The 26,382-nt window shown below is 45.2% G+C and overlaps 1 protein-coding gene across 3 annotated transcripts in view; it reads right to left on the minus strand.

Annotated features, from left to right (window-relative positions):
• tut7 (terminal uridylyl transferase 7) overlaps positions 1-24,642 on the minus strand; it is a 68,621-nt gene extending 43,979 nt beyond the window's left edge. For 2 of the 3 annotated variants that reach the window (XM_055923367.1, XM_055923365.1), the window contains exons 1-13: positions 24,501-24,642; positions 23,128-23,400; positions 22,912-23,045; positions 22,229-22,386; positions 18,041-18,157; positions 17,741-17,918; positions 13,197-13,285; positions 12,914-12,965; positions 12,686-12,755; positions 11,895-12,021; positions 11,162-11,281; positions 5,905-6,030; positions 4,301-4,478 (exon numbers count right to left, since the gene is read on the minus strand). In XM_055923367.1, the coding sequence (XP_055779342.1) occupies positions 4,301-4,478; positions 5,905-6,030; positions 11,162-11,281; positions 11,895-12,021; positions 12,686-12,755; positions 12,914-12,965; positions 13,197-13,285; positions 17,741-17,918; positions 18,041-18,157; positions 22,229-22,386; positions 22,912-23,045; positions 23,128-23,384 (1,606 nt within the window). In that variant the 5' untranslated portion in view covers positions 23,385-23,400; positions 24,501-24,642. Of the gene's footprint in view, positions 1-4,300; positions 4,479-5,904; positions 6,031-11,161; positions 11,282-11,894; positions 12,022-12,685; positions 12,756-12,913; positions 12,966-13,196; positions 13,286-17,740; positions 17,919-18,040; positions 18,158-22,228; positions 22,387-22,911; positions 23,046-23,127; positions 23,401-24,214; positions 24,235-24,500 lie in introns of those variants that run through there. The other variant, XM_055923366.1, reaches the window with a different exon arrangement.
• Positions 24,643-26,382: the final 1,740 nt, after the last annotated feature.

The raw sequence follows: 26,382 nt of genomic DNA on the forward strand, positions 1-26,382 counted from the left end.
GAAGGATATTAGCCTATGAAGGATATTATAGGATATTAGCCTATGAAGGATATTAGCCTATGAAGGATATCAGCCTATGAAGGATATCAGCCTATGAAGGATATTAGCCTATGAAGGATATTAGCCTATGAAGGATATTAGCCTATGAAGGATATTAGCCTATGAAGGATATCAGCCTATGAAGGATATTAGCCTATGAAGGATATTAGCCTATGAAGGATATCAGCCTATGAAGGATATCAGCCTATGAAGGATATCAGCCTATGAAGGATATTAGCCTATGAAGGATATTAGCCTATGAAGGATATCAGCCTATGAAGGATATTAGCCTATGAAGAATATCAGCCTATGAAGGATATCAGCCTATGAAGGATATCAGCCTATGAAGGATATCAGCCTATGAAGGATATTAGCCTATGAAGGATATTATAGGATATTAGCCTATGAAGGATATCAGCCTATGAAGGATATTAGCCTATGAAGGATATTAGCCTATGAAGGATATTAGCCTATGAAGGATATCAGCCTATGAAGGATATCAGCCTATGAAGGATATCAGCCTATGAAGGATATTATAGGATATTAGCCTATGAAGGATATCAGCCTATGAAGGATATTAGCCTATGAAGGATATTATAGGATATTAGCCTATGGAGGATATCAGCCTATGAAGGATATTAGCCTATGAAGGATATTATAGGATATTAGCCTATGGAGGATATCAGCCTATGAAGGATATTATAGGATATTAGCCTATGAAGGATATTAGCCTATGAAGGATATTATAGGATATTAGCCTATGGAGGATATCAGCCTATGAAGGATATCAGCCTATGAAGGATATTAGCCTATGAAGGATATTATAGGATATTAGCCTATGAAGGATATCAGCCTATGAAGGATATTAGCCTATGAAGGATATTAGCCTATGAAGGATATTAGCCTATGAAGGATATTAGCCTATGAAGGATATTAGCCTATGGAGGATATTAGCCTATGGAGGATATTAGCCTATGAAGGATATTAGCCTATGAAGGATATTATAGGATATTAGCCTATGAAGGATATTAGCCTATGGAGGATATTAGCCTATGAAGGATATCAGCCTATGAAGGATATTAGCCTATGAAGGATATTAGCCTATGAAGGATATTAGCCTATGGAGGATATCAGCCTATGAAGGATATCAGCCTATGAAGGATATCAGCCTATGAAGGATATCAGCCTATGAAGGATATTAGCCTATGAAGGATATTATAGGATATCAGCCTATGCAGGATATTAGCCTATGAAGGATATTAGCCTATGAAGGATATCAGCCTATGAAGGATATCAGCCTATGAAGGATATTAGCCTATGAAGGATATTAGCCTATGAAGGTTATTATAGGATATTAGCCTATGAAGGATATTAGCCTATGAAGGATATTAGCCTATGAAGGATATCAGCCTATGAAGGATATCAGCCTATGAAGGATATTAGCCTATGAAGGATATTAGCCTATGAAGGATATTAGCCTATGAAGGATATTAGCCTATGAAGGATATTAGCCTATGAAGGATATCAGCCTATGAAGGATATCAGCCTATGAAGGATATTAGCCTATGAAGGATATTAGCCTATGAAGGATATCAGCCTATGAAGGATATTAGCCTATGAAGGATATTAGCCTATGAAGGATATCAGCCTATGAAGGATATCAGCCTATGAAGGATATTAGCCTATGAAGGATATTATAGGATATTAGCCTATGAAGGATATCAGCCTATGAAGGATATTAGCCTATGAAGGATATTAGCCTATGAAGGATATCAGCCTATGAAGGATATCAGCCTATGAAGGATATTAGCCTATGAAGGATATTATAGGATATTAGCCTATGAAGGATATCAGCCTATGAAGGATATTAGCCTATGAAGGATATTATAGGATATTAGCCTATGGAGGATATCAGCCTATGAAGGATATTAGCCTATGAAGGATATTATAGGATATTAGCCTATGGAGGATATCAGCCTATGAAGGATATTATAGGATATTAGCCTATGAAGGATATTAGCCTATGAAGGATATTATAGGATATTAGCCTATGGAGGATATCAGCCTATGAAGGATATCAGCCTATGAAGGATATTAGCCTATGAAGGATATTATAGGATATTAGCCTATGAAGGATATCAGCCTATGAAGGATATTAGCCTATGAAGGATATTAGCCTATGAAGGATATTAGCCTATGAAGGATATTAGCCTATGGAGGATATTAGCCTATGGAGGATATTAGCCTATGGAGGATATTAGCCTATGAAGGATATTAGCCTATGAAGGATATTATAGGATATTAGCCTATGGAGGATATTAGCCTATGGAGGATATTAGCCTATGAAGGATATTAGCCTATGGAGGATATTAGCCTATGAAGGATATTAGCCTATGAAGGATATTAGCCTATAAAGGATATTAGCCTATGAAGGATATTAGCCTATGAAGGATATCAGCCTATGAAGGATATTAGCCTATGAAGGATATCAGCCTATGAAGGATATCAGCCTATGAAGGATATCAGCCTATGAAGGATATCAGCCTATGAGGGATATCAGCCTATGAGGGATATCAGCCTATGAGGGATATCAGCCTATGAGGGATATCAGCCTATGAAGGATATCAGCCTATGAAGGATATCAGCCTATGAAGGATATCAGCCTATGAAGGATATCAGCCTATGAAGGATATCAGCCTATGAAGGATATCAGCCTATGAAGGATATCAGCCTATGAAGGATATCAGCCTATGAAGGATATCAGCCTATGAAGGATATCAGCCTATGAAGGATATCAGCCTATGAAGGATATCAGCCTATGAAGGATATCAGCCTATGAAGGATATCAGCCTATGAAGGATATCAGCCTATGAAGGATATCAGCCTATGAAGGATATCAGCCTATGAAGGATATCAGCCTATGAAGGATATCAGCCTATGAAGGATATCAGCCTATGAAGGATATCAGCCTATGAAGGATATCAGCCTATGAAGGATATCAGCCTATGAAGGATATCAGCCTATGAAGGATATCAGCCTATGAAGGATATTAGCCTATGAAGGATATCAGCCTAGGAAGGATATCAGCCTAGGAAGGATATTAGCCTATGAAGGATATTAGCCTATGAAGGATATTAGCCTATGAAGGATATTAGCCTATGAAGGATATCAGCCTAGGAAGGATATTAGCCTATGAAGGATATCAGCCTATGAAGGATATTAGCCTAGGAAGGATATCAGCCTATGAAGGATATCAGCCTATGAAGGATATCAGCCTATGAAGGATATTAGCCTATGAAGGATATCAGCCTATGAAGGATATCAGCCTATGAAGGATATCAGCCTATGAAGGATATCAGCCTATGAAGGATATTAGCCTATGAAGGATATTAGCCTATGAAGGATATTAGCCTATGAAGGATATTAGCCTATGAAGGATATTAGCCTATGAAGGATATTAGCCTATGAAGGATATTAGCCTATGAAGGATATTAGCCTATGAAGGATATTAGCCTATGAAGGATATTAGCCTATGAAGGATATTAGCCTATGAAGGATATTAGCCTATGAAGTCGAAGCACATCCACTGGTTATTTCCATCAATTACTTTGATTTCTGGACAATTTGGTCGGCTAAATTAAAATAAATAAATGTAATGGGCATCTACCGGCTAATGGAAACCTTGGTGCTGATGTACGACCACGCAGGCTACGTTTCCTATTGGTCAACAACAACGGCACCGCTGGCAGAATCCCATTTTCTCCGACTCGGCTGAGCGGCTTCCACGGGGCACAGCCCGACCATTCCCCCCCGCCTAGCGTTCATTTAAAATGACAGGCCCACCCCGCCCGCCCCGCCCGCCTCACGCTGTCTGCCAGCGCCTTATTAAGAGTGAAAAATATGGGACCTTGATCTGGCCTCCCTGGAGAATGAGACATGTAACTACACTAGATGGTTGGTCAGGTTGAACCCCCACAGGTTACCCGGTTCCACAGGTTACCCGGTTCCACAGGTTACCCGGTTCCACAGGTTACCCGGTTCCACAGGTTACCCGGTTCCACAGGTTACCCGGTTCCACAGGTTACCCGGTTCCACAGGTTACCCGGTTCCACAGGTTATCCGGTTCCACAGGTTACCCGGTTCCACAGGTTATCCGGTTCCAAGGACCATGAAAAATAGATATCAATGCTAGAACATGTTCGGTAGTGGAATTCGATGGTTTGAGAGGTGAATGGTAAAAAAAAAAGGTCAAAGTTCGTACCCTCCACGGCAATGCGTTTCTTGGGCCAGTCCTTGGCGTCCCGTGATAGGACGAGGCTGGTGCGCACGCTGATGACACACTCCGCCATGTTGAACTCCAGCGAATAGAAACGCAGCATCTCCACCCACAGGAGACCCACCGCTGGAGGAGCGACAGAGTTCTGGAACACCAGAGGAGCCTGGAGAGACACACACACTCATTACACACACACCCATTACACACACACCCATTACACACACACCCATTACACACACACCCATTACACACACACCCATTACACACACACCCTCATTACACACACACCCTCATTACACACACACACACACTCATTACACACACACACACACTCATTACACACACACACACACTCATTACACACACACACACTCATACACACACACACACACTCATTACACACACACACTCATTACACACACACACTCATTACACACACACACACTCATTACACACACACACACTCATTACACACACACCCATTACACACACACTCATTACACACACACCCATTACACACACACCCATTACACACACACCCATTACACACACACTCATTACACACACACTCATTACACACACACTCATTACACACACACTCATTACACACACACTCATTACACACACACTCATTACACACACACTCATTACACACAGGCAAACACACTCATTACACACACACTCATTACACACACACTCATTACACACACACTCATTACACACACACTCATTACACACACACCCATTACACACACACCCATTACACACACACCCATTACACACACACTCATTACACACACACTCATTACACACAGTGTGTACACTGACAATATTATGTTACTTTTAACAAGGTCTATGTGAGCACCAGGCTTACCCCCCCACAGGGTGTAGTTACCCCCCCCCCCCCCCCCCACAGGGTGTAGTCACCCCCCCCCCCCCCCCCACAGGGTGTAGTCACCCCCCCAGGGTGTAGTCCCCCCCCCCAGGGTGTTGTCACCCCCCCCCCCAGGGTGTAGTCACCCCCCCCCCAGGGTGTAGTCACCCCCCCCAGGGTGTAGTCACCCCCCCCCCCCCCCCAGAGTGTAGTCAACCCCCCCCCCAGAGTGTAGTCAACCCCCCCCCCCAGAGTGTAGTCAACCCCCCCCCCCCCAGAGTGTAGTCAACCCCCCCCCCAGAGTGTAGTCAACCCCCCCCCCAGAGTGTAGTCAACCCCCCCCCCCCAGAGTGTAGTCAACCCCCCCCCCCCCAGAGTGTAGTCACCCCCCCCCCCCCCCCCAGGGTGTAGTCACCTCCCCCCCACAGGGTGTAGTTACCCCCCCCCCCCCCCCCCACAGGGTGTAGTTACCCCCCCCCCCCCACAGGGTGTAGTTACCCCCCCCCCACAGGGTGTAGTTACCCCCCCCCCCCCCACAGGGTGTAGTTACCCCCCCCCCCCCACAGGGTGTAGTTACCCCCCCCCCCCCACAGGGTGTAGTTACCCCCCCCCCCACAGGGTGTAGTCACCCCCCCCACAGGGTGTAGTCACCCCCCCACAGGGTGTAGTCACTCCCCCCACAGGGTGTAGTCACCCCCCCACAGGGTGTAGTTACCTTGCCCTCCCTGAAGATGGTTTCTGGGGGTGAGTCCTTAGAGACGGGATAGTAACCCCAGTGGACACAGCCATCCTCCATGGTCAGACTGAAGTCATGTAGCCTGCTGATGGAGAACTCCTTTATCTGAGGGAAAAGGGGGAGAGGTGTTATGGGTAGATGTAGTACAGCCTGTTGATGGAGAACTCAGCAGGATGGGCTGTTTCCTCTGCTGTGTGTGTGTGTGTGTGTGTTAGGTATTTTATTAGGATCCCCATTAGGTGTTGCTAAAGCAGCAGCTACTCTTCCTGGGGTCCACAGGAAACAATACAGAATATTACTAGACAAAGGGGTGTAAACTTTACACATATTTGTACAGAACCGTGTGGTACGAGGATCTCGGTTCGGTCCGCACTGTGAACCAGAATGAAAACGTTAAAACAACTATTTACTAAAAAGAAACCCCAGGCCTATAGACTATGCCTAAAATACGTTGTCTGCCTCGAGTAAATCTGAGCAGAACAAAAATGTCTGGCTATTCCGTTACAACTAGAGCCAATGCGAACGTTGTGATCAAAATTCTGATGTTAATTGGCGCATTTCAAACTGTCCTAATGTGAGGCGCAGCTGGGAACTAGTTTTGTACGACGGAGAGCGGTGGGGTGAATAAACCAGGAACATTCTCCATCATAGTTAAAAATAAAAAATAAAGAATAAATCATTCCCGTTTGGTAACATTTTGGCTTCCCAGTAGATTACAACGGTGACGGACAGAGAGAGTATGTCGCTACAGCTGAACGAGAAGGGCTCGTTGGCTAAAAATGATAATGCACCGCAAACTACTAATTCCTATTATTAACAGTGTTAAAAACACTAATATGTGAAAATAATATTTTTGGGCGAACAAATGTTTAATTTTGTAGTTATAACTGGGTTGGTAGAAACATGTGATCATTTTTTGGAAATCTGATGCAACTCATGTCTTCTATAAAACCCACAATGCAATGTTCTCCATATCCCTGGGCTGAAAACATAGCTCCACACAATAATACCAAAGTCCATATCAGCATGTGAAGTAGCTAGCTGTAAAAATCGCCTAAACAAACTGCGTTATCAATTTAGGAGTCTCTCAAAGGGTTCAAACTTGCAGTTTCCCTGCCACCGAGCTATAAAACAGCAGCGTTACGTTGACGATTAGCTTAGCAACCGCGTGACAACGTGAACGCGATTGGTCGACAGGCAGTTGGGTGGAGCTTTTCTCCTTTCATCGGCCAATGGGATTCCTCTTTTCTGTAATATGTTTCCTACAGACACGGCGCATTGCGACATGGTACTTGAAGGAGAAACGGAGGTTAGTCATTTGGTACGCTGTTTAGATTGCGCATATCCTAAGTGAAATCTATACTTTGTCCTGATCTAAAACGGATGGATGTGTTCTAGACAAGTGTGGGCATACCATCTATTTGCTGATTTTAGCGATCAGGAGTGCAGATCATTGTTTGAAAAGCGTTATGAAATTTGATCTTCAGTGACTACAGTTATGTAGCTATGAAACTTTCCTACACGATTTCCTGATATTCACAGGCGGACCGCTTAGCCGTTACTTTACCCACTGATACAACACTGGCTTTCACCATATTGACAGGTCTTATGATTGTTATTTCTGGGGTTGAATTATCCCTTTAAGAGTTCCCCAGGTATGCAGACGACATTACTCCGAAGCAAAAATAAACAGTCTCCCCTCTGCATTCAAGCAGCGGATTCTGACCGGACCAAAGCAATTATAAGAGCGATAGGTAGGATGTTTACATGTTTGTGTCTTTGGTTTATAGCGGCGGTTATACGCTCATTCTCGCTGGTTGAGAATAGCATGTGGTGTCAGCAACTCGTCAAAGTCCTCGAACCACAGTTTAACGAATTAGCCAATGCACCGTGTAGCGCTGACCTAACAGTGACCGCCCATCACATTACCCCGGAAGTGGGAGATTATTATTAGCTATTATTTATAAAACCCCTTTTAAGCCTCTCTCCTACCATCTGAGATACCTACCGCAGCCCTCATCCTCCACATACAACACCCGTTCTGCCAGTCACATTCTGTTAAAGGTTCCCAAAACACACACATCCCTGGGTCGCTCCTCTTTTCAGTTCGCTGCAGCTAGCGACTGGAACGAGCTGTACAAACCACTCAAACTGGACAGTTTTATCTCTTCATTCAAAGACTCAATCATGGACACTCTTACTGACAGTTGTTGCTGCTTTGTGTGATGTATTGTTGTCTCTACCTTCTTGACCTTTGTGTTGTTGTCTGTGACCAATATGTTGTTATGTTGTGTTGCTACCATGTTGTTATGTGTTGCTACCATGTTGTTATGTGTTGCTACCATGTTGTTATGTGTTGCTACCATGTTGTTATGTGTTGCTACCATGTTGTTATGTGTTGCTACCATGTTGTTATGTGTTGCTACCATGTTGTTATGTGTTGCTACCATGTTGTTATGTGTTGCTACCATGTTGTTATGTGTTGCTACCATGTTGTTATGTGTTGCTACCATGTTGTTATGTGTTGCTACCATGTTGTTATGTGTTGCTACCATGTTGTTATGTGTTGCTACCATGTTGTTATGTGTTGCTACCATGTTGTTATGTGTTGCTACCATGTTGTTATGTGTTGCTACCATGTTGTTATGTGTTGCTACCATGTTGTTATGTGTTGCTACCATGTTGTTATGTGTTGCTACCATGTTGTTATGTGTTGCTACCATGTTGTTATGTGTTGCTACCATGTTGTTATGTGTTGCTACCATGTTGTTATGTGTTGCTACCATGTTGTTATGTGTTGCTACCATGTTGTTATGTGTTGCTACCATGTTGTTATGTGTTGCTACCATGTTGTTATGTGTTGCTACCATGTTGTTATGTGTTGCTACCATGTTGTTATGTGTTGCTACCATGTTGTTATGTGTTGCTACCATGTTGTTGTGTTGCTACCATGTTGTTGTGTTGCTACCATGTTGTTGTGTTGCTACCATGTTGTTATGTGTTGCTACCATGTTGTTATGTGTTGCTACCATGTTGTTATGTGTTGCTACCATGTTGTTATGTGTTGCTACCATGTTGTTATGTGTTGCTACCATGTTGTTATGTGTTGCTACCATGTTGTTATGTGTTGCTACCATGTTGTTATGTGTTGCTACCATGTTGTTATGTGTTGCTACCATGTTGTTATGTGTTGCTACCATGTTGTTATGTGTTGCTACCATGTTGTTATGTGTTGCTACCATGTTGTTATGTGTTGCTACCATGTTGTTATGTGTTGCTACCATGTTGTTATGTGTTGCTACCATGTTGTTATGTTGCTACCATGTTGTTGTGTTGCTACCATGTTGTTATGTGTTGCTACCATGTTGTTGTGTGTTGCTACCATGTTGTTATGTGTTGCTACCATGTTGTTATGTGTTGCTACCATGTTGTTATGTGTTGCTACCATGTTGTTATGTTGCTACCATGTTGTTATGTGTTGCTACCATGTTGTTATGTGTTGCTACCATGTTGTTATGTGTTGCTACCATGTTGTTATGTGTTGCTACCATGTTGTTATGTGTTGCTACCATGTTGTTATGTGTTGCTACCATGTTGTTGTGTTGCTACCATGCGTTGCTACCATGTTGTTATGTTGTGTTGCTACCATGTTGTCATATGTTGCTACCATGTTGTCATGTGTTGTCATATGTTGTGTTGCTACCATGTTGTCATATGTTGTGTTGCTACCATGTTATGTTGTGTTGCTACCATGTTGTCATGTGTTGTTGTTATGTTGTGTTGCTACCATGTTGTCATATGTTGCTGCCATGTTATGTTGTTTTCTTTGGTCTCTTTATGTAGTGTTGTCTCTCTTGATGTGATGAGAGGCCTTAATTCCCACATGGTTACAAACGCAGCATCAGAGTGGGGAACTTGAGACATAACAATCCTATCACAACAGACAATGCCAGGAACAGTGTGAATGGCATTTAATTGTCCTGCCGTACCGAAATCGAACCGTGACCCCAAAACCGCAATATGTACCGAACCATTACACCCCTAGTGTGTGTGTGTGCGTGGACGTGTTTAACTATACATGAAGACCAGTTGCACAGTCTTGAAAGATATTGGAACATTTTCTTGCTGGCACTCGCTTTGTCTTCCTTGTTTTCCTTACACATAATAACGTTGGACACGTATGCGTTCAATGTAAGTTCCCTATTTTCTGTATATCGTGGTGTCGTTTCTACTGTAGGCGCATACAGTATGTATGTATTATAATGTATTTAAAGTTTTATTCATGTTTTCAAGTACCGGTGACAAATAATGCATTCCGATTATTGCGTAGATTGTAATGGACACCTATGATGTGTGTAAAATACTTTTTTGAAGGTTGTACTGATTTATAAATGAGCTAAGCTATTTGCCAGCTATGTGTGGCGCCATGTTTGTTGACATTATACAATGCATTCTGGGTGTCACGTAATCTGTCGGACCAAAGATGTTATAATGAGGTGAAGGAATAGATCACTCATCTTTCGGTGTAAACTTCCGGAAGTGAATGAAGGCAAGTGGATGACCGTAGATGACACACCCCCTTCAACATGCATACTATAAACAGACCAAACTCATCTTGTCTCTTATTATCTTTGGTTGATGCGGGAAAACAACAAGCATGGCGGCACACACAAACTACCCGTCGTCGGATTACTTTCGATTTCTGCTAACTGTTTTACTCAATTATTTTGATCAATGGTGAGCTTCACCCGTCATGTGATTCGTTATAAATAGTAATTGCTATTCGCTAATTCATATTGTAGTTTATGTCAGCCGAGAGTTAGAAAAATATGACCGCTTGTGTTACGTCAATATTTCCTCAGTTAGCGCTAGGACAAATGTAGCCTACATTTTCCCCGGTTTGGATGATTGTGTCATGCTGTAGATACTTCTGTAAATGTCTCAACATTGCTTCCAAAAATAAACGGCTGACATTCTGGATATAACTTTGTAAAGGACTGTGTTTTGTGGAAAATATTTCTGAAAAACCAGTGTGGCCAGCTCAAACGCTGATTGTTGCATCATTTGAAAACTGGACGTTATAAAATACGCGTTCTAATCACACCTGTTGGATCGTACGCTACAGGGACCACTGTAGAATGATCACACCCGTGTGTTGGTACGTGTGAAAAGGTTCAAACAAGACTGTGTGTGTGTGTGTGTGTGTGTGTGTGTGTGTGTGTGTGTGTGTGTGTACCTCGTGTCCCAGGTAGGACGGCAGGACGGGCCGTTTCCTCTGTTGGAGAAAGTAGATGACCATGAGAGCCAGGACGTACGACGCCAAACCTCCCTCCTCCGCTCGGTCCACGTGACAGATCTGAGACAGACAGACGGGAGCACACCATGTCAAAACAATGAAAAGTGGGCCTTGGGACACAAAAGGACAATTCTGTATATGGAGTGAATCCCAACTGACACGAATCCAATGTGAAGTTAGTCGACCATTGATATCAATGGTAGATTATGTGAAAATGTGACTTAATTCACCCCCTCGGTGATGAGGTTGTTGACAGGCCAAAATGTCTGAGGAAACTCAGCTCCTCACCTAGAGAAACAGCTAGGGCAGGGATGGGCAACTGGTGGCACGTACCCCCTTTTTTTGTAGGCCCGCGGATCAACTCAGTCTTCTCTAGGCCCCATGGCAAAATGTGCAGAATTGCAGGGAAAATTAATTCTAAAAACGTCAAATTTTTCTCTCCGCAGTCAAGAGCAGAGAAAACAAAACAGGGCCAAACAAACTCAGGGCCAGCTTCGACTGCATGTGCGGGGACGCAGACCCACGAGCCACTGCGAACCCTCATGATAAGTTAAGATTCTAAGTGGCCCCCCACCCACCCACATCAACGTTCCCCTTGATCTAGAGGAAACACTGCTAGGCTAACTGGTGATCTGGTAGTAAACCAGGTGTGAGGGCCAACGAAGAAACTCACCCGGGCCCAGTGTCTGAAGCCCAGGACCAGTGGCAGCAGGAGAGGCTCCCGATTGGACAGCTCAAACAGGAAGGAGGTGGTCAGGCAGGCGTTGTCATTTCCTGCGCTCACCTTACACACCAGACCACTTGGACGACAACAACAACAACAATCAGACAGGGTTCTTCCTGAAAAACTACAGATCCCATCAGCCACATCAATCAAAAGGGAGATGTGGTTATATTCAGGAAGATTAGTGTTAAACAATACAACTGTCAGATAGCAACACATATGAGAGGACGTGATGATCCAGAACTGGACCAATGGATGAAACACATATCTCCCTCACTAGCTTTAAGCACCAGCTGTCAGAGCAGCTCACAGGTTACTGTACATAGCCCATCTATAATTTAGCCCAAACAAATACCTCTTCCCCTACTGTATTTATTTATTTTGCTCCTTTGCACCCCATTATTTCTATCTCTACTTTGCACATTCTTCCACTGCAAATCAACCATTCCAGTGTTTTACTTGCTATATTGTATTTAGTTCGCCACCATGGCCTTTTTTTTTGCCTTTACCTCCCTTCTCACCTCATTTGCTCATATTGTATATAGACTTATTTTTCTACTGTATTATTGACTGTATGTTTGTTTTACTCCATGTGTAACTCTGTGTTGTTGTATGTGTCGAACTGCTTTGCTTTATCTTGGCCAGGTCGCAATTGTAAATGAGAACTTGTTCTCAACTGGCCTACCTGGTTAAATAAAGGTGAAATAAATCAAATAAAAATAAATAAATGAAGGACTGACCTGTTCTTGTCTTTACAGATGACCACCGGTACCCTGGCATGGAAGTCTGCCTCCAGGTCACAGTAGAGAACTGGAAACAATCACCACCAACTCCATCATCAACATTATCTCAAGGGGGGGGTGATCCCTCCACTAAACGACGATGCTAATGCTAACAGTATCATTGGTTATTATGGTGGTTTCTACAGTAGCATGTCTTGAGGGGGGAAAAAAGTCAGTCATACTCACGGCTAACTGACAGACTCTTCTGTACCTGCAACAGAACGTCTGGCTGATGCATCTGTGAACATTAAAAAAATATATTTAAAAAAAAAATTAATATGATAGATTACACAAAGCGAATATTTGTGAACACAGACCCATTTCAAAACCCTAATAAAATCATAGATTACAATATTATCGAGCTTCAGGAAAAACATGACAATCACAGCAAAAACGGAAAATAAACGAAACATTAACTATTAGTCTAGGAAGACACACACACATCGCATCAGAAAGCAAGGCTACTCACATGAGGTGGGAACTGGATGTCAATGTTGACGTCAGAATCCTTGAAACCAAACTTGGTGCAGGAAGACCCATAGAGCCTGAGTTTCACCTCTGAGGGAAGAGAGAAAAGCCCAATAGAGAACACAAACAAAAAACAAACCTGAAACACTATTCATCCTTAATGATATTCTCATCTTTCAGATGTAAACATGCCCTTCCTAGAAAGACATCTAAGCTACATGTTCTGACTAGGCTTAGCGGTGCCATTAGCAGGTAAGTCTGACTAGGCTTAGCGGTGCCATTAGCAGGTAAGTCTGACTAGGCTTAGCGGTGCCATTAGCAGGTAAGTCTGACTAGGCTTAGCTGTACCATTAGCAGGTAAGTCTGACTAGGCTTAGCGGTGCCATTAGCAGGTAAGTCTGACTAGGCTTAGCGGTGCCAGTAGCAGGCAAGTCTGACTAGGCTTAGCGGTAGCATTAGCAGGTAAGTCTGACTAGGCTTAGCGGTGCCATTAGCAGGTAAGTCTGACTAGGCTTAGCTGTACCATTAGCAGGTAAGTCTGACAAGGCTTAGCTGTACCACTAGCAGGCGAGTCTGACTAGGCTTAGCTGTACCATTAGCAGGTAAGTCTGACTAGGCTTAGCTGTACCATTAGCAGGTAAGTCTGACTAGGCTTAGCTGTGCCATTAGCAGGTAAGTCTGACTAGGCTTAGCGGTGCCATTAGCAGGTAAGTCTGACTAGGCTTAGCGGTGCCATTAGCAGGTAAGTCTGACTAGGCTTAGCTGTACCATTAGCAGGTAAGTCTGACTAGGCTTAGCGGTGCCAGTAGCAGGCAAGTCTGACTAGGCTTAGCGGTAGCATTAGCAGGTAAGTCTGACTAGGCTTAGCTGTACCATTAGCAGGTAAGTCTGACTAGGCTTAGCGGTGCCATTAGCAGGTAAATCTGACTAGGCTTAGCTGTACCATTAGCAGGTAAGTCTGACTAGGCTTAGCGGTGCCAGTAGCAGGCAAGTCTGACTAGGCTTAGCGGTAGCATTGGCAGGTAAGTCTGACTAGGCTTAGCGGTGCCATTAGCAGGTAAGTCTGACTAGGCTTAGCTGTACCATTAGCATGCGAGTCTGACTAGGCTTAGCTGTACCATTAGCAGGTAAGTCTGACTAGGCTTAGCTGTACCATTAGCAGGTAAGTCTTACTAGGCTTAGCGGTGCCATTAGCAGGTAAGTCTGACTAGGCTTAGCGGTGCCATTAGCAGGTAAGTCTGACTAGGCTTAGCTGTACCACTAGCAGGCGAGTCTGACTAGGCTTAGCTGTACCATTAGCAGGTGAGTCTGACTAGGCTTAGCTGTACCATTAGCAGGCGAGTCTGACTAGGCTTAGCTGTACCATTAGCAGGTAAGTCTGACTAGGCTTAGCTGTACCATTAGCAGGCAAGTCTGACTAGGCTTAGCGGTGCCATTAGCAGGTAAGTCTGACTAGGCTTAGCGGTGCCATTAGCAGGTAAGTCTGACTAGGCTTAGCGGTACCATTAGCAGGTAAGTGTGACTAGGCTTAGCTGTACCATTAGCAGGTAAGTGTGACTAGGCTTAGCTGTACCATTAGGAGGTAAGTCTGACTAGGCTTAGCTGTACCACTAGCAGGCGAGTCTGACTAGGCTTAGCGGTGCCATTAGCAGGTAAGTCTGACTAGGCTTAGCTGTACCATTAGCAGGTAAGTCTGACTAGGCTTAGCTGTACCATTAGCAGGTAAGTCTGACTAGGCTTAGCTGTACCATTAGCAGGTAAGTCTGACTAGGCTTAGCTGTACCATTAGCAGGTAAGTCTGACTAGGCTTAGCTGTACCATTAGCAGGTAAGTCTGACTAGGCTTAGCGGTGCCAGTAGCAGGCAAGTCTGACTAGGCTTAGCGGTAGCATTAGCAGGTAAGTCTGACTAGGCTTAGCTGTACCATTAGCAGGTAAGTCTGACTAGGCTTAGCGGTGCCATTAGCAGGTAAGTCTGACTAGGCTTAGCTGTACCATTAGCAGGTAAGTCTGACTAGGCTTAGCGGTGCCAGTAGCAGGCAAGTCTGACTAGGCTTAGCGGTAGCATTAGCAGGTAAGTCTGACTAGGCTTAGCGGTGCCATTAGCAGGTAAGTCTGACTAGGCTTAGCTGTACCATTAGCATGCGAGTCTGACTAGGCTTAGCTGTACCATTAGCAGGTAAGTCTGACTAGGCTTAGCTGTACCATTAGCAGATAAGTCTTACTAGGCTTAGCGGTGCCATTAGCAGGTAAGTCTGACTAGGCTTAGCGGTGCCATTAGCAGGTAAGTCTGACTAGGCTTAGCTGTACCACTAGCAGGCGAGTCTGACTAGGCTTAGCTGTACCATTAGCAGGTGAGTCTGACTAGGCTTAGCTGTACCATTAGCAGGCGAGTCTGACTAGGCTTAGCTGTACCATTAGCAGGTAAGTCTGACTAGGCTTAGCTGTACCATTAGCAGGCAAGTCTGACTAGGCTTAGCGGTGCCATTAGCAGGTAAGTCTGACTAGGCTTAGCGGTGCCATTAGCAGGTAAGTCTGACTAGGCTTAGCGGTACCATTAGCAGGTAAGTGTGACTAGGCTTAGATGTACCATTAGCAGGCAAGTCTGACTAGGCTTAGCTGTACCATTAGCAGGTAAGTCTGACTAGGCTTAGCGGTACCATTAGCAGGTAAGTCTGACTAGGCTTAGCTGTACCATTAGCAGGCAAGTCTGACTAGGCTTAGCGGTACCATTAGCAGGTAAGTGTGACTAGGCTTAGATGTACCATTAGCAGGCAAGTCTGACTAGGCTTAGCGGTACCATTAGCAGGTAAGTGTGACTAGGCTTAGATGTACCATTAGCAGGTAAGTCTGACTACGCTTAGCGGTGCCATTAACAGGTAAGTCTGACTAGGCTTAGATGTACCATTAGCAGGTAAGTCTGACTAGGCTTAGCGGTGCCATTAGCAGGTAAGTGTGACTAGGCTTAGATGTACCATTAGCAGGCAAGTCTGACTAGGCTTAGATGTACCATTAGCAGGTAAGTCTGACTAGGCTTAGATGTACCATTAGCAGGCAAGTCTGACTAGGCTTAGATGTACCATTAGCAGGCAAGTCTGACTAGGCTTAGCGGTGCCATTTGCAGGCAAGTTTGACTAGGCTTAGATGTACCATTAGCAGGTAAGTCTGACTAGGCTTAGCTGTACCACTAGCAGGCGAGTCTGACTAGGCTTAGCTGTACCATTAGCAGGTGAGTCTGACTAGGCTTAGCTGTACCATTAGCAGGCGAGTCTGACTAGGCTTAGCTGTACCATTAGCAGGTAAGTCTGACTAGGCTTAGCTGTACCATTAGCAGGCAAGTCTGACTAGGCTTAGCGGTGCCATTAGCAGGTAAGTCTGACTAGGCTTAGCGGTGCCATTAGCAGGTAAGTCTGACTAGGCTTAGCGGTACCATTAGCAGGTAAGTGTGACTAGGCTTAGCTGTACCATTAGCAGGTAAGTGTGACTAGGCTTAGCTGTACCATTAGCAGGTAAGTGTGACTAGGCTTAGCTGTACCATTAGCAGGTAAGTGTGACTAGGCTTAGCTGTACCATTAGCAGGTAAGTCTGACTAGGCTTAGATGTACCATTAGCAGGTAAGTCTGACTAGGCTTAGCGGTGCCATTAACAGGTAAGTCTGACTAGGCTTAGCGGTGCCATTAACAGGTAAGTCTGACTAGGCTTAGCGGTGCCATTAACAGGTAAGTCTGACTAGGCTTAGCGGTGCCATTAACAGGTAAGTCTGACTAGGCTTAGATGTACCATTAGCAGGCAAGTCTGACTAGGCTTAGCGGTGCCATTAGCAGGTAAGTCTGACTAGAATTAGCGGTGCCATTAGCAGGCAAGTCTGACTAGGCTTAGATGTACCATTAGCAGGTAAGTCTGACTAGGCTTAGATGTACCATTAGCAGGTAAGTCTGATTAGGCTTAGATGTACCACAGCCTCTGTCACACAAACAAAGGAAGCTTGGCTTTGGGTCAACATGGATCTTTCCACTGCAGAAAAGTAAAGAACCATAGGTGTGGAACAACTGGTCTAGTCTACACCTCTAGTCTAGTGTCCATTCTCTCACCAGGCAGGAACCACTGGTCTAGTCTACACCTCTAGTCTAGTGTCCATTCTCTCACCAGGCAGGAACCACTGGCCTAGTCTACACCTCTAGTCTAGTGTCCATTCCCTCACCAGGCAGGAACCACTGGTCTAGTCTACACCTCTAGTCTAGTGTCCATTCCCTCACCAGGCAGGAACCACTGGTCTAGTCTAGTGTCCATTCTCTCACCAGGCAGGAACCACTGGCCTAGTCTACACCTCTAGTCTAGTGTCCATTCTCTCACCAGGCAGGAACCACTGGTCTAGTCTAGTGTCCATTCTCTCACCAGGCAGGAACCACTGGCCTAGTCTACACCTCTAGTCTAGTGTCCATTCTCTCACCAGGCAGGAACCACTGGTCTAGTCTAGTGTCCATTCTCTCACCAGGCAGGAACCACTGGTCTAGTCTACACCTCTAGTCTAGTGTCCATTCTCTCACCAGGCAGGACGGCTGTTAGGACTTCCTGCATGTTGGAGACGATCTGTTGTCTGTTCTCCACATCCTGGTCACTCATCCCTCTCTCTCTGACCACGCCCTCCAAGGCCATGCCCACTGCTGCCACCTGCTCCGCCTTGGGGGGCGCAATCTCCGTCAGCATCTCCTCCTCACAACGCTCCTACAGAGGGCAGTCACAGAGCACGCACAGGTCAGAGACACGTTACTCACACCGGTCATAGTAAAACATGTATTGCATCTTATGGTTTTGAATGATAGAACAATAGTATCAGGTGTTCTCACCTTGGCTCTCCTCTTGTGCCACTTGTCTTTGATGTGTCTGTGCGCTTCAGAGACAGAGTCCAGCAGTACCTCACACAGAGAGCAGGTGTAGACAGCACTGGGGTTACTGTGGGACCTCTGAGAGAGAGAGAGAGAGAGAGAGAGCACAGCACTGGGGTTACTGTGGGACCTCAGAGAGAGAGAGAGAGAGCACAGCACTGGGGTTACTGTGGGACCTCAGAGAGAGCACAGCACTGGGGTTACTGTGGGACCTCAGAGAGAGAGAGAACAGCACTGGGGTTACTGTGGGACCTCAGAGAGAGAGAGAGAGAGCACAGCACTGGGGTTACTGTGGGACCTCAGAGAGAGCACAGCACTGGGGTTACTGTGGGACCTCAGAGAGAGAGAGCACAGCACTGGGGTTACTGTGGGACCTCAGAGAGAGCACAGCACTGGGGTTACTGTGGGACCTCAGAGAGAGAGAGCACAGCACTGGGGTTACTGTGGGACCTCAGAGAGAGAGAGAGAGAGCACAGCACTGGGGTTACTGTGGGACCTCAGAGAGAGAGAGAGCACAGCACTGGGGTTACTGTGGGACCTCAGAGAGAGAGCACAGCACTGGGGTTACTGTGGGACCTCAGAGAGAGAACACAGCACTGGGGTTACTGGAGAGGGCAGTCAGTGGGGTTACTGGAGAGGGCAGTCAGTGGGGTTACTGGAGAGGGCAGTCAGTGGGGTTACTGGAGAGGGCAGTCAGTGGGGTTACTGGAGAGGGCAGTCAGTGGCAGAGTGGCCATAGAGTAAGTCAATCCCCTGATTAGTCGAAATCAGTTGTGTGAGTCTGAAGCCAGAACAAAAATGTACCATGTTGGGGACAGTGAAGCACTGTTCTCTCTAAGTACATAGAGTAGCCAGCCAGCGTTTTACGGGCTGTCTAGCGGGGAGCGATTTCTAAAAAACATAATTCCACTTTGACATTATGAGGTATTGTGTGTAGGCCAGTAACAAAACTCAATTTCATCAGAATTAAATTCAGGCTGTAAAAAAAAGAAAAAAAAAAGAGGACCAATTCAAGAGGTGTGAATACACCACCACTGACCCTGGATATGCTAGCGACTGTGCTATCACAGCTAACCTTTTAGGTAAATATTATGCTGTTCGCGTTCACATTTTGTTGGCATTTATAATCGTGACAGAAATTGAACTGAATAGCAGCTAGCTAATTATAACCTAGGTAGATTAACAAGGTTAGCGGAATTCTCAAAACAAAACGTAATTGTTGGTAGCTACTTCCTGTCCCTCATGCTAGCCTACACAGCTAAATATCACTTCAGAAAGGTAAAGATATTGATATGGCCAGCATTGGCTAGCATAGATCATCACAGACCATTTCCCCCTCTCTTGCTGCAACTTTAGCTCATATTTAAATAACAGATGATGTGAAAACCAGCAAACGTTTCAAATTCAACCGTGGTTGTTTAGTCCTACGCCACAGTCGCCCCCTACCTACGCCACTGTCGCCCCCCTACCTACGCCACTGTCGCCCCCCTACCTACGCCACTGTCGCCCCCCTACCTACGCCACTGTCGCCCCCTCCCTACGCCACTGTCGCCCCCTCCCTACGCCACAGTCGCCCCCCTCCCTACGCCACTGTCGCCCCCTACCTACGCCACTAACGCCCCCTTACCTACGCCACAGTCGCCCCCTACCTACGCCACTGTCGCCCCCTACCTACGCCACTGTCGCCCCCCTACCTATGCCACTGTCGCCCCCCTACCTACGCCACTGTCGCCCCCTACAGTCGCCCCCTACCTACGCCCCTGTCGCCCCCTACCTACGCCACTGTCGCCCCCTACAGTCGCCCCCCTACCTACGCCACTGTCGCCCCCCTACCTACGCCGCTGTCGCCCCCCTACCTACGCCGCTGTCGCCCCCCTACCTACGCCGCTGTCGCCCCCCTACCTACGCCACGGTCGCCCCCCTACCTACGCCACTGTCGCCCCCTACCTACGCCACTGTCGCCCCCTACCTACGCCACTGTCGCCCCCTACCTACGCCACTGTCGCCCCCTACCTACGCCACTGTCGCCCCCTACCTACGCCACTAACCTCTTAATCTGCCGTTGGCGCTCCGCCCAAGCAAGGCATTTGATTGGTTTGACGTGTTACGAAGCATCACGGATTTATACCAGGTTCTGACCCCATCTTTATCCGATTTCTCCATGGAACTTCCCTAGGTTTCACATTTTAGGGAAGGCTACCCCATTGGACCCAACATCCTGCTTGTAAGTATTATTCAATAATAATAATAATAATAATAATAATAATAATAAATAAATTGTGTCGGGTTGTTTCTATTACAAAGTATGTCACTGCCCCTTTAAGAGCCCTGTTGCGCCTAAACCAAGCTTGAAACTCCTGTTGTTATTAAATATATAGAAAGGAAGCAGATCCAGCTTCTGTTTCCTGTTTGAGTGTTTGATAACCTACTGATTCCATGAGCTCTAAGCCTCATGCAACAGCAAAATGTCAGATAAAGCTATTTCCCAGATTTCGGTTGTTTTTAATCGTTGCTATGCCGTAATAGACTTTCAATTTTTTTCCCCCGTTAGAACAGACTGGTATTACTTATAATTTATTTAGTTTTGTTTACACTCTTCCAAACAGGAAGTAAAATAATATTGTAATCTAACTGCACCCGTTGGTCACACATAATGCACACAGCTCTCACTCCTATAAACTCATTTATCTTGATCTCCTTACTGGTATTTCTACAATTATTATTATCATCATCATAATAATAAGTAATGTCGTTACCATTAGTGGTCTTAGTATAGCAGTCTTGTATAACCACCGTGAAGTTGTAGGCCCAAGAGCACATCCTGTTCAGTCTTAATCCTGTAACTTAGAACTATATTCAATATATAGACTACTGTATCAATCAATCATTCATTCATCCCATCACACGAGACTATCGCGCTCTGAAATGCAATCAAGCATTTTAGTTTTAAAATTGACATAAAAAGGGAGCTTTGAATAATTAGCCTAAACAATAAAGAAACTGCAATGCACAAAATCATGCAACTGCTTTTAGTCTGCTGTAATAAAAGGCATATAAAAAAAAATTCTCTCCAATGTCTTCCACACATCTGACTTCCCCTTTCCCTCCTGACTAATACGCTGGTTTGAGTTCATCTTTCATGCCCTCCGCATCCATTTTCACTTGCTTTCACATGTTACCGTGTTCAGAGTTTTGTTATAACCAATGTATTGATGTGATTATGATAGGCTTTAGAAGGTCAGGCCCTATTGGTCACATACATACGATGAGAAAGAGGGATAACTTAGTCATTTGTCCAACTGAATGTATTCAACTGAAATGTGTCTTCCCCATTTGACCCTCTGAATCAGAGACGTGCGGGGGGGGCGGCTGCCATAATCGACATCCACGTCTTCGGTGCCCGAGGAACAGTGGGTTAACGGCCTCGCTCAGGGGCAGAACGACATATTTTGACCTTGTTAGCTCGGATGCTTACATGTAAAGAGAGCAAGGGTTGAGGGAATAGGGAATGTTTTTCCCTAAACAAATTAGGGATTTCGGTAACAGAACTTTTCAGTCAGAAACAAGAAAGAAACTAAATGGCTGAAATGTTGCTGCAGCTTTAGCACGGACAGCACAATAAACACTCGCTGTTTCATCAGGCTCTTTGTTGAGTCATTTTTGTGTCTTAATGATTTAATTAAACGGTGTGCTTAAAGCATCAGACAAGCTCAGTGCATATGTAGTTGATTTGATTCAAGTCTATACGAGGAAAATAAGTTTAAACATTTCGACAAATCAACTTTCGGTCAACCAGATAAAACATTTTTTTTTGTTGTACCCTCAGCCTTAGTACCCTCAAATATGAATCACTTAAGAGAGACAAATTTTCAGCTGCCCTTTTAAGGGCGGGTGGTTAGTGTGGTAACAGGGTGTGGCTGTCTGTTGAAGCAAACAAACTAACGTTGACCAACCACCAAGCGTTGAAAAACAACCTAGCGGGAGAAAGGCTACACAGACTTTTCTGAGTAGCGAATTGAAATGTTTAAAAAGGAGAAGTGTAAAAAGTAGCTGCCGAAAAGAAGTCTGTTACTGTTACAGCAGACGTTTATGGAAAACACTGCTGAAGGACGGGAGTTGACGCACCTCCTCTCCGGGTGGATGGCTCACCTTCTTCAGACGGAAGATCTTCTCTCTGCCAATCTTGTCCTCCGCCTGTTTCAGTCCCAGCAGCTCTTTGGCGGACAGAGCTGACTCATCCACAACCGGCCCATGGTCCTCCTCACCTAGACCCCGCCTCCAGTTATGGTTCCTACGATTCCTGCCACCTGGAGGCACACAAACTACGTTACCCATAGTCCTCCTTCCCCGTGGAGACAAAAACTACATTACTCAAAGTCCTCCTTCCCCATGGAGACAAACTACGTTACCCATAGTCCTCCTTCCCCATGGAGACAAAAACGGCGTTACCCATAGCCCTCCTTCCCCATGGAGACAAACTACGTTACCTAGAGTCCTTCACACACTTTCCCGACTCCCCCGCTGTGTTCGAGACCATTACATCTGTGATGTATCATGGGTAAATTGTGACTGACTGATCTACAAATAATATTGAGTAGTTAATTATGATGCAAGGTGATGCGTCTCAACTCACCTTTGAAGTGTAATTCGCCCCATGGCTACTGAAGATAAGACAGGAGGACTTTGTTTGGGTGTTGGTTGGCTGTGAGGTGTGTTGTTTGCGGTCTCTCCTGCCATAATGCTCCCTGTCCTATCTTCCTGACTACATTATCTTCCTGACTACATTATCCAGATTCGTCGACACCCCTACCTGCCAGCAGGTGTTGGTTTACCTGAGTGAAGTGTGTTGTCAACGTTGTCTCTCCTCTGCTCCCTGTCCTCTCCCTGAGAAGTTCTCCGCCAGCGCTGGGAAGGGCGCTCTCTCCAGTTCTCCTCCCGGCCCTCGGCCTGCTGGCTCTCTGGGTATCTGCAAATAGTGTTAGCATGGCAACTTAGCGTGACATGTTTTCCTATGAGAAATTATAACTATTCGATCTTAGCGTTGGTACCTGGCTCTCTGAAAGTCCTCCCTCTGTGAGGGGCTGTGGCCCTCCTTGAATCCCCCTGCAGGGTAACTGCTCAGGGACTCCATCGCTCCCTTCTTGGAGCTGGCGTGGTGAAGCCCTCCGTGGCCTCCCCTCTTGGGCTTGGGGCTGTATCCTCTCCCTGCATCCTGGTTCCGCCAGATCTCAGCCTCGTCTGCCACCGGGCCCCTCTCACGGCCTTCCTGCTTGGGGTAGCGTGGCCTGCCTCCTGACTCTTCCATGGTGTTTCTACTAGGCCTGTGATGTGACAACGAGAGAGAGAGAGATGTCATCCATTACTACCTCTGGGGAATGTAGTGGCCACTAGCTCTGGCCCAGGGTGTTAAAGAAGCCCTGGACAATACATACGTGGCTACGAGCTCATAAAGACATCACATATAAGTACAGTTCATTAAATTTGGCTTACTTCTATATATGTTAGCTAACTAGCTACTTCCTCAAAACCTAAGCGAGTTAATTAGCTATCATGCCAAACTGCTAGTCAACTAGGTAGCCATGAAGACTCACTCGGGAATGAGAACGGATAAATCGTTTTAAGATGCAACGAGTTCTTTACTGAAAAGTTGGGTCTTCCATTTCTCCAGGAAGTCCGCTCTAAACAACTCACTTCAATACCCATGATATTTAGCGTTACAGTCTACCAAACCCTGACTGATCTACAAACAACCTCGCATCATATATATAAACAAGTCATTATTATGTGTAGATCAGTCGGTCACAATTTACCCATGATACATTACAGTTTTGATCCACTCGAACACGGGGCAAATACTTAGTCCCGGTACATAACAATCGAGTTAATTAGCTTTCATGCCAAATTGCTAGCTAGCTATGGAAGGCCCAACTGTTTAGTAACAATTGTCAGCACTTGTGGTTGACTATTTTATGTTACTGATCACATATTAACTAAGCCATGCGTTCCATTTTAAAACAACTTGACTGGCAGGTTTTCTTTTCTTCTGAGTGTTAGCTATCTAACGTTAGCTGTTAGCATGTTGTCACAAGGTTATTGGCTAACTATGCTAGCCACCATGACGTGACATTTAGCTACCTTGCAACTGGCTTGTCGCTTAGCTAAGGACTATGTGCTGGCAAGCGTTGGATCTATTCTGTACAACTGGCTAATTTGACTACAAAACCAGTAACTACCGGTCTGATTTCACCATCTGACCTTTCTGTTGTCGAATGAAACCGCTAACACCAGCTACTGTGTTTGCTAGCTAGCTACACTAGCCTGATAGCTATCTGGTTACTCATGTTACCTGTCTATTGGGGTGCACTGCTAGCTAATACACAAACATAAATGGTGACCATAATAGGCAGATATTTAGAAATACCTTGAGTGTTTGTATGGGCAGCATACTCCTGTGTTTATTCGATATGGTATCGGTACCTAGCTAGCTAGCTGGCCACAAACACCTTCTGCACCAATACAATGTTCTACGCACAAGTTTTCAGGGGGAAGAGCAAAACATTTTGCCTGATGACGTTGAAATACACGTTTCACGTATTTATCTTTTTTTTGTGGTTACTGCACTCTACTGGTGAAAATAGTGAAGGACATGGAAAGGGATTTTAATTCAGAGGTGACGCTACCAAGTCCAAAAATAAAAGAAAGGAGGCCTTTGGGATACGGAGAGAGTTGGTTACAAATTAAGCTTTTCGTTATTTGTGGAATTAGGGGCTCTAATAAAGATGAATCAGCCTGGATGTTAAACCATGTTATCCATTTAGGGCTGGTTTCCCGGACACAGATTAAGCAGGGGAGGTAGGTGGACTGGTGGTAAGCGGCGTTGGGCCAGTAGCCGAAAATTTGCTGGATCGAATCTCCGAGCTGACAAGGTAAGAATCAGTTGTTCTGCCCCTGAGAAAGGCAATTAATCCTAATTGCTCCAGGGTGGGGCGGCAGCGTAGCCTAGTGGTTAGAGCGTTGGACTAGTAACCGGAAGGTTGCAAGTTCAAATCCCCGAGCTGACAAGGTACAAATCTGTCGTTCTGCCCCTGAACAGGCAGTTAACCCACTGTTCCTAGGCCGTCATTGAAAATAAGAATTTGTTCTTAACTGACTTGCCTAGTTAAATAAAGGTAAAAAAAAAAAAAGAAAAAAAAAAGGGTTGCCGTCAAGAATTGCTGACCCTGGCCGCGACCCCAGTCTCCTAGGGTCTCGGGGGAGTTTGATATGTAAAAATCACATTTCCATTTCACACCTCACACCTGTACAGGTTACATACGGTAGAACAGGATTATATAAGCAGTCAATCATTTAAATGTTCAGTTGAGCGCTTTAGACCTCATGTTAGCTCATTCAGCAAGAACATAGTTCATAAGTCAGTATGATCACAGTTAACATGAGGTTTGTCCTAAATACTCCCCTCTTTCCTATACAGTACACTACTTTTGACCAGAACCCTATGGGCCGTTGTCACAAGTAGTGTACTATACAAGGAATAGGGTCCTGGTCTAAAGTAGTGTACTATACAGGGAATCTCTAGTCTAAAGTAGTGCACTATATATGGAATAGGGCCCTGGTCTAAAGTAGTGTACTGAATAGGGCCCTGGTCTAAAGTAGTGTACTGAATAGGGCCCTGGTCTAAAGTAGTGTACTGAATAGGGTCCTGGTCTAAAGTAGTGTACTGAATAGGGCCCTGATCTAAAGTAGTGTACTGAATAGGGCCCTGGTCTAAAGTAGTGTACTGAATAGGGCCCTGGTCTAAAGTAGTGTACTGAATAGGGTCCTGGTCTAAAGTAGTGTACTGAATAGGGTTAGGCAAGTCAGTTAAGAACAAATTCTTATTTAAAATGACTACCCTGGCCAAACCCGGACGACGCTGGGCCCATTGTGCTCCACCCTATGGGACTCCCAGCGGGATGTGATACAGCGTGGATTCAAACCAGGGTCTGTAGTGACTCCTCCAGCACTGAGATGCAGTGCCTTAGACCGCTGAACCATGGTCTGTAGTGACACCTCTTGCACTGAGATGCAGTGCCTTAGACCGCTGAACCAGGGTCTGTAGTGACTCCTCCAGCACTGAGATGCAGTGCCTTAAACCGCTGAACCAGGGTCTGTAGTGACTCCTCCAGCACTGAGATGCAGTGCCTTAGACCACTGCGCCACTCGGGAGAAGTTACACCAAGATGTTAATGCATCTTTTCATCACTGATTTGTTACTGTAATTTTCACCACTGATTTGTTACTGTAGACTTCCAGTCATTGCACTA

Source organism: Salvelinus fontinalis, chromosome 5, assembly GCF_029448725.1.
Source record: "Salvelinus fontinalis isolate EN_2023a chromosome 5, ASM2944872v1, whole genome shotgun sequence".
Lineage (NCBI taxonomy): Eukaryota > Metazoa > Chordata > Actinopteri > Salmoniformes > Salmonidae > Salvelinus > Salvelinus fontinalis.